The sequence below is a fragment of the Populus euphratica genome, unplaced genomic scaffold, assembly GCF_000495115.2.
Source record: "Populus euphratica unplaced genomic scaffold, PopEup_1.0 scaffold6.1, whole genome shotgun sequence".
In the NCBI taxonomy this organism is placed as follows: Eukaryota; Viridiplantae; Streptophyta; class Magnoliopsida; order Malpighiales; family Salicaceae; genus Populus; species Populus euphratica.
In genome coordinates this window covers 1,603,320-1,612,239 of record NW_011499849.1, presented here as the reverse complement: position 1 = coordinate 1,612,239, position 8,920 = coordinate 1,603,320, and the positions used below count along the sequence as shown (strand labels likewise).

The 8,920-nt window shown below is 34.7% G+C and overlaps 1 protein-coding gene across 6 annotated transcripts in view; it reads left to right on the top strand.

Annotated features, from left to right (window-relative positions):
• The first annotated feature begins 460 nt into the window (after positions 1-460).
• The window catches only part of LOC105120488 (binding protein), a 31,842-nt gene continuing 23,382 nt past the window's right edge, over positions 461-8,920 (top strand). For 2 of the 6 annotated variants that reach the window (XM_011018704.1, XM_011018702.1), the window contains exons 1-7: positions 467-638; positions 1,319-1,539; positions 2,675-2,738; positions 4,472-4,706; positions 5,857-6,033; positions 6,308-6,631; positions 7,753-7,975. In XM_011018704.1, the coding sequence (XP_011017006.1) occupies positions 1,418-1,539; positions 2,675-2,738; positions 4,472-4,706; positions 5,857-6,033; positions 6,308-6,631; positions 7,753-7,975 (1,145 nt within the window). In that variant the 5' untranslated portion in view covers positions 467-638; positions 1,319-1,417. Of the gene's footprint in view, positions 639-1,318; positions 1,540-2,674; positions 2,739-4,471; positions 4,707-5,856; positions 6,034-6,307; positions 6,637-7,752; positions 7,976-8,920 lie in introns of those variants that run through there. The other 4 variants (XM_011018707.1, XM_011018703.1, XM_011018705.1 and 1 more) reach the window with 4 other exon arrangements.

Here is an 8,920-nt window from a genome sequence, read left to right as displayed (position 1 = left end):
AAAGGATATATTTATAATTTAACTATATATAAAAAAATAAAAATGCCTATATACCCCTACTTAGAACAATTGATTTTTTTTATTTTTAGGAATATTATTATTATTTTACTATTTATAAAAATATTATATAAATATTTTTTAATTAAAAACATGTTTTTTTTCTAGAATCATAAACATTACTCAACTGTTATAGAGAATAATAAAGTGAGTTTATAGCTAATTTACAATGACATGCTTATCTTATTTATTTTTTAATTTTTAATTTTCAATACCACAAATATTTTTTTGGTAAAAAAATGTATTAATAAAAAAATATTTTTAAAATTTAAATTATAGTTTTTATATAAATATATCTTTCTTTTATAAAAGAAACCAAATAAATATAGATTTCGAAAATTATTGAGTAAATAAATAATGATTATCTACGCACATGGGCAGTCCCGCGAAACCACACTTTCGAGGTCTAAATTCATTTTTTAATAAAGCTGCTTCTCCATGGGATGACTATTTTTCTCCGGTACCTTCCCCTCTGAAAGAGAAAAGTAAAAGAACGAAAGCTGTCAAAAACTCCAAGGTCAGATCTCGCGATCAAACCCTAAACCCTAAAATTGTATTTTACAGACCTGCGATTTAATCAGGTACTCTTCGTTCTTAATGCTCATATAATCAGTGGTTATTAAACTTAATTATTTACAAGGATCAAATTGATAATTTTTCCCCAACTACTGGTTTAATTCTTGCATCCTTCATTAGAATTGCTAGTTCTCAGATTATGCGAAAAAATTGATTGTCGGAGTATAAATTTTATTCTTTGTTTCTTACTAGCTTTGTTGGTTTTTAGTTTATAATATTCTATTATTGACTAATTTAAGATTTCTGGCAAGCTGAAGCGCGTGAACTTGAGGTCATCACAAGTAATATGTGCAACAGTTCTTTCTTCTTCTTCTTCTTCTTTCTTTTTTCATTTTTGTTATGTGGTCAAGAATCTTTGGTTAGTGTCTTCTAATGTTATCATATCCATAGAGTAGTTATTAATCGGGGATTCCTAAGTGCACATGACAATGCGCTTGAGACATGTGCAATGGACTCTCGAATTCACTTGAGCATGTCTATAAATTCATGCTTATATGTCTACCGATTCATGTATGGATATGTAAGTTCTCATAGCATAGTCATAGCACCTGCAAATGTGCTCAATGTTTCTCTTATTATTGTGCTGTCATGCTTATTTTCCCCAGCAATCTAAATTACATTGTTTGAACTTTGGAGTAAAGAGGCAGCATGCTTGACTTAGTGATTTTCATCCCCTTGGAAACAGATTCCTGAGCTCGCAAAAAGGAATGGTCTGGATTGACCATCTGTATCTTTTTCATGGAATTGTGAAGTTTTGATTGTTCCAGTAAATACAGTGGGAAGCATGAACATTGTTAAGGGTGTGGCCGATCTCATTCGAAGGACATCCAGTGGTCAAACTGGAGAGTCCATCCAGGGGTCATCATCTGGGAGGTTTTCTCCTCCTTCTCCAAAGATCTGTTTCAGGTACGTGTGACTAGTCTGAATCTATGCAAGCTTATCATGATTTGCATTTTTCTTTTCTTTGATAAAAGTTGATTCTTATTAATGTGGAAAGAAGGCACTTCAAATTCACTGTTTCTGTGTTTGTTTTTAATTGTTAAAGCCTATAAATCAGTCAATGAAGGCACAGATAGAGTGCTGCAGATTTATGAGAAAGACTACCAATCATCCTCATTTAATATACACATCATATAAACTAAATTCAGAACGAGCAATATGTTAGACTTAAGAATTCTTTGCTAGAGAAAACTCCCTACTTTCCCTCAAGTATCCCGTAAATTGGTCAATGATTTGAAAATGGATTCCTCCTCAAATATTTTTTTGTTTTGTCCTTTCCACAACACCCAAAATATTGAGGTGTGCAGTTCTGTGTCCTTGCGAAGCTTATGGTTGTTCTTGTATAAAGGCCTTTACCCTCTATTAAGCGTCAAGCTCTTGAACTGTTAAATCTGCCATGACCTGGTGGAAACGTGCAATCCTGTACATCATCACCCATAAGCTTCTAATTTTTTATTATTTGCACATATACCATGTTATAATAATGATTGATTGTATCAAGTTGATGTGCTGATGGCATGGTTTAGATCTATGATAAACTAGTTTCACAATAAGTTGAAGTTTTGGAAGAAAGAAGAAGTAGAAGCATTGGAATGCCTGTTTCTTTGCCTGTAAAAATAGCAACAGAAGTTACAAAATACTGAATAAGGTATAGTAGGAGAAGAGAAGATTGCTTAACTTATGGCCATTGTTTGGAATTATTTATGTGATGGACTCTTCCCCTCCTGCCCCCTTATTTAACAGTGGATTAAAGTTATACTCCCCCATTCTGATTCTCATTTATTTGTCTGCCTCCTATTTCCTGGTAGTACACAACTTTTAAAATATACCAGTAGCTATTTTGATTAATGGCTTAAACTATTTTCAAGTGCAAGTGTCAACAATTTTTCTGTTAGACTTAAGCTTTGTTACTTCATCTCTGGAGTGCAACGACATAGATTTGTTGTGCACTCTTTAGTTCTTACCCCTAGATTTTCCATTTCTCAAATAGCAACTGCTGGTTAATCTACTTGATATTCATGCATTTTGGCCATCTTATCAGTGAAGTAGGTGACGAGGCAGTTTTACATACACTCTGGGAGAAATATGAGAATGCTGTTGACAAGGTATGGCTGCTAGTATCATGGTCTTAATTTTTTTTTTCCAATTAAACTGTTTGGTAGCTTTCCAGTTTCTTATGCTGTATATTGTGTTGCTGAAAGTAATGTGTTATGCAAATTCATCTGTCATTTTCTTTTTGTCCTTGAAGCAAAAAGATTTTTTTAATCCATGCACAACTTGATTAATTTAGAGGAACTCTTTTCTATCTATAGATGTGACTTAACATGGAATGAATCAATAATTTTGATATGCATTTTGCAGAAACCATGTTTATTGTGTCTTTGGAGCTTTTCTATCCCCTAATTCTTCCTTTGAAAAATGATGAAGGTTTTATATATTGATAGAGGCTGAGCTGGGACATGTTGAAAGTAAACACCTGTGATGGTTCATACTAAAATTAATTTATTTATCAAAAGTAAAGCATATATTCTAGCTTGTGTCCATATTGCATTCTTTATGGATGATCTATCACATAAAATAAGGCGATAATTTTATTGATAGGAGAGTTATAGAAATGCTTGGTCTGTGAATGAATTTTTATTTGCTTTAGCAGGGGAAGCCCGTGTTTTAACAAGTGAACTATTAAAAGGAAGTGTGTTTCTTGAGCTGTTCTGTGTAGCAAGCTACAGTCTATCACTCGTATACTTGATATTTCAGTTTCAAAATAAAGATGACTTACACAATGTCATGAACAATTGTTTGCACTTTGTTGTATGTCTTTTTTTGCCATCATTCTGTGAGTTGCCAGGTTTGTTGTAAATCCAAGAGTTGAAGGGGGTTTTAGGACTAGGTCATATGGTGGAGAAGAATATGGCCCTTGTACAGAAATGGTTGTGGCCATTCCTTTAGAACCAAATTCTCGTGGTCCATAGTTGTTTGTGATTTTCATGGTGCCCAGGCTAATGGCGGGGGTGCCTAGCTTGGATCATGTCTCAGATTTGAGCCCTTGGAAGCTCATTTCAAAGGGAGGATTTTTGGTTAGGAGAAACTCCTCTTTCTATTTCTTATTTTTGTTTGATCGAGGGGGATAATGTAGTTTGGAATTTTCAATTTTTTTTGGAATCTTAACTATAGAAAATCAGAGGATTTCATTAATTTACTTCCTATTCTTAGTTCTTTTCTCTTGACTAGGAAATGTGATAGAGTTTTGGCTTTGGAAGGGTCTGATGCATATCTTGCAAGTCTTTTCTTTTCCAAATTTCCCGTTACCCTTACCCTTTGTCTTCTTCTTTGCCTCATCGTATCTGTAAAGCCAAGGTACCCTCTAAAGTTATGGCCTCTATCTAGATAATGGTGCCCAACATAATTATTTCTTAATGATTTTTACAAATAAGAAGGCTTCACAAGGCTTTATCTTCCAGTATCATTTGTCTAATGTGTCAAGAAAATGGTGAGTTTCATAGTCGCTTATCTTTACATTTCCCACTTGTGATGAATATGTGTTGTAGATTGTTTATTTACAGTGAAGATTCTTGGGTATTAATACTAATGTGTCATGAAATAGCTTCTTCATTCTATGGTGTATCTTGTAATTGAGTAATGCTACAACTTTTAAGGACCATTACACTTTGGGACAACTGTTGTGGGGCAGGGCTTCTTTGTGGTGTCATGGTTAGGTGCTTGCTTTCTTTTTCAGGGAGGATGACCTCGTCTCCATCAAGCTTTTGTAATTTCCTTTTTCCATTGACACAATGTTCTCTTGTCTAAAAAAAAATGTTTTCTGATTCAATATTTTTAGGCTGAAAAGAAGAAGCTATTTCATGTCTTCCTCAAGCAATTTTTAATGGTATTTGAGAAATGGGAACCCGCTAATGCCAGCCAGTTGCCAGAGGCTGCATTGACAACTGTGCCTCCTGTGGAGTATCCATTGCGGGTTGATGATATAATTGTTGGCTGCTCTGCTGGACACCCTGCAGAAATCATTCTTACATTGACTGAAAAGATCACACAGTTAACCTCTCTTGTTTCTGAATGTAAGATCCTGATTGCTGATGTTTTGTCTGTTTAGCTGTGCAAGTTAGAAAATGAAATTCCAATTTGCTTGATGAAGATAATAATTTTTTTTTATATATTTGTTAATGATTGTAATGGACTTGATGTTTCTAGCAGTGGTGGTCTAAGATTGCTTCAGAACTAGTTTATGTTTTTCTCTCACTCTAGGGTGCTTCAGATCTTACAAACCAACAAGCTGAAGAAACTGGTCTAATATATAGTCATTGGAATTTGTTCTTTACTAATAGCTCCAATTTTTTTGATGACATGTCACTGTTATAATGACCCAAACCAACTCAATCCAGGTTGAAGAAATTAACTCATGACAAGATCTTGGTGGTCTTTTAAAACCTGCAAGTTGCATCAATTGAAAATCATTCACTGTTCTCAGGATCATTTATTGCTTTCTGGAAAAAATAAAAGAACGGCCTGTTCAGCACATCTCAGTACACCCTAGGAAGATATGACTATCCACTATCAAGCCTATGATACTATACAGCAGATGACAGCATGTTCTGAGCCTCACATGTAACATGTCATTGTATTAATTTATTAAGAACAACTGTTTAAATAAAACTGCTAACATAAGATTATACCATGATATTCAAAATACAATTTATTGAGAAGCATTTCATGAAAAACTGTCATAAGATTGTCTTCAAAGACATTTCAATGAAAGTAATGCCAGATGGCAAAAACATTTTCTTTTCCTTTTCTTCTTCTTCTTCTTCTTCTTCTTGAAGAATCTCATAGCACAACATTACACAATATCTTGCTCTTTTACAGTTGTTTTAATTGCTAGAATTTATGCACAATCTGTAGTCCACCAATTTTTTAATCATTATTGTTCTCTCACCTTAGGAAACCAGTTGATTTCCTCCTCTCATGGCATATTGTGGCAAAGCTTGCCTTTTCTCTTACTATTGTCATCATCATACAAGTTATTGGCAACGTGATACTTGTGCATCCTATGTAAAGTGTTTGGTGATATCTCAATTTTTGGGTTTAATAATGAACAACTTTGTGAAGGCAGTGCATGTTGCATGATTCTTACCTCCCCTCTTATTGACCTTTTCCATATTGATTAATCATTTTCCATGTTTAATAATTCTTTTTTCATTGCAAATCCAGTAAACACCAGTGTGGTGCGCTCCCAGGTGGACTCACCAGGGAATTCGACAAGTTTGAGTATCACTTCTGAAGGGCTGCCCTTGTTGAATGCTTTAACAGTAATCACTCGTTCAATGCATAACTGCAGAGTTTTTGGATACTATGGCGGGATTCAAAAGCTAACTGCATTAATGAAAGGTACACATAATGTTTGCTTCTCTTGCTATTTTCTTTTGTGTGGCGATGGATTTTTGGTTGTATTGACATCTAATCACTGTAAGATGCATTCTCACTTGGGTTCTTTCTTGGGTCCGAGGAGGGAGCTGCTGTCTCTAACTTGATGACTATCATCGAAACTTCTTATCCACAACTTTGAATACTGTCCTTTTGTTTCTAGAGTAGTTACTGCCATAAAAGTCAGAATGTTGTGCCCATTTTTACTTTATTTTTGTTTTTAATTCTTTCTTTTCAGGGGCTGTTGTCCAACTAAAATCAATAACAAGTGAACTATCAGGCGACGAGAGTCTGTCTAGTATTTTTCTAGATAAGACCAGACTTTTGCAACAAATACTTTTATATGTGGTGTCCATAATATGTGGTTATATTGATTTAAATACAAATTTATATGAGAAAGCACAGTTGTTCAGTAGCCATGCAGAGTTTTTCACCCCCAGTTGGGGTGCATCTTCCAATGAATCTTCTAGTGGTGTGAAGGTTCCTACTGAAACAAGGCTATATTGGCATCAGAGGGCAGTTGTGTCAGTGATGGAAGCTGGCGTTCTTAACTGGTTAGTAGGTAAGGTAGGCACTTTTAAGATCTTTATACATGTTAACTTGACTTGATAAAGCACAGTGAAAAGGATGCTTCTAAATTGGTTTAGTAATTATTGTCCCTCTACTGAAAAGAGAAAAACGCACAGATGTGTCATAAGGTTGCTCCTGTATGTATCTCTGAGGGCAATGATTTTATATATTCAAATACAATGAACACACCCTCCCACCCACCCGCCCTTGATATTTCAATCCTCTCTTGTGTTGGGAAGGCTTTAGCTTCTAGTCATTTGCTGTGTTGGTGTTTCATGTGACTTCTTTTTATGAATGAATATTTCACACCTTTAGTTTTTCATGTGGCTTCTTTTTGTGAATGAATATTTCACTCCTTTAATTCTGAAATTTTTAAACTCACATAATATGCTGCAGGGAAATTTCCACAACATTGAAAATTATCTGACTATATGCATGTAGAGAGAGTGTCATGGTTGATTATTTATAATCTCTGGATTATGAATACATTTGGTCATTTTTTAGTGGGGCATTCTTGTGGGGCAGGGTATTGGATCTTTGAGCTTTGTGGTTGGGAAGGGAAAAGATTACAAGATTCTTTGGTGGTCCATGGATGGAAACAGCTTGATAAATTTCAAGAACCAATTCCTGTCCAAGTAGTTATCATGGAATATAATAGTTCTCTTTAACCTTTTCATGTTTGTCCTACACCTGTGCTTCTAGCATATCATTGGCAGGATTAGGAAGCTCTTTTATTGATTTCCCTCATGGAGGATATCTTATTGTATAGTTTTTTTTTTTTTTAGATTATCACCTTTTCTTGCTTAATTAAACACTCTTCTTCTTTTGAAAAAAAGAGCGAAATTCCTGATACTATCTTCTGGCATCCCCACTGAAGTCATCACTTAGTGTATGTGACTCGAGCTTAGAAGTTGCACCATTCAATCCTGATAGAAACTTCTCTTGTCATTTTTCTATGGTCCACAGTTAAATTAGTACTCTCCCTGAACATTTATTCTTATTTTCTTATTTGCAATCAACATTCCATGTAGCCGCTGCCCACGGCTAGTTTGTGATTGAGGCTTGGTGTTGTTGTATTCAACATTCCACTCACTGAATTTGTTTGTGCTTCAGAGTTGCTGCGAGTCATCAGAAGGTTGAGCATGAAAGAACAAAGGACAGATTTGTCACTTCAATATTTGACTTTGTGGACTCTTCATCTAGCATTATCCAATAATCCACGTGGTCAAAATCATTTTAAAAGCATTGGAGGGCTTGAAGTTCTGTTGGATGGACAAGGACTTCCATCAATTAATGTGCTATTGTTGAGGAACGCCTCTCATGTTGGTGATGAAAGGTAATAATTTTCATGTTAGGATATCAAAATCTGATGGCAAACTTTGTTGAGAACTTTGATGATTGGCAAGCAACATTTTTTTATCTAATGATTGCATTTGATGGTTATCGGAATCTCTTCAATGATGTCAGTTTTAAGATAAAATGAAACAGACACTCTTGAGGAAATATGGTTCCAAGGTAAAATAGAAACTTTTTAACTTTTTTTTGAATCACTGGAATGTCCAAATGTAAAATACACTGTCCTTATCTTCCTTAAATCTAGTTAATGCTTTAATATCCTCATCCAGTTGATAATATTGGAAGAATGAGCAATGATGTATTGAATTGTCTTTTAATACAAGAAAAAATAGAGAAAATGAAACGCAATGGAGAAGATAAGGCACCCTCAAGATTAGTACTAAGTTTTACTGAAAAAGGGTTTTCTGTATTTCCCATTTTTTTGGCAAATCATTTAAATTTGCTCTCCACTTCCCCTACACAATGCTGAAGCAGAACACCATGAAGAAGTTGAAGGTCATAAACTGATAAACTTAGTCTTGCCTGAATTAACTATTCTAATGTGGTTAGGCTTGCTGAAATTCGCATCTGCCTGGAGAGAATGTTGGGGTGGAGATTATTGGAATCTCTATTGATCCTGTTATTGCTAGAGTGGATAAGATTTTTAGTTAATGCCTCGACCCTCTGATTTTTCTGATCTCTAACTTCACTGCTCTTCTGCTCTTGCTGTGCATGTGTGATCTGGTCTGCTGCGTGAAAGTTCTGACATTAGTTAATTTCTCTTTCAAAGCATTTAATTTGCTGCTTGTGTTGGCATTATTTCACTAAGAAAATTATGGTTTTGAGACTGTTAGAAGTTGAGCAGTGTTGCTTTTGTTGTAATTAGAAATGACAAGATATCAGATGCTGATTTAGTTCTTTTCTTTTCCATTTTGAAATATAATGT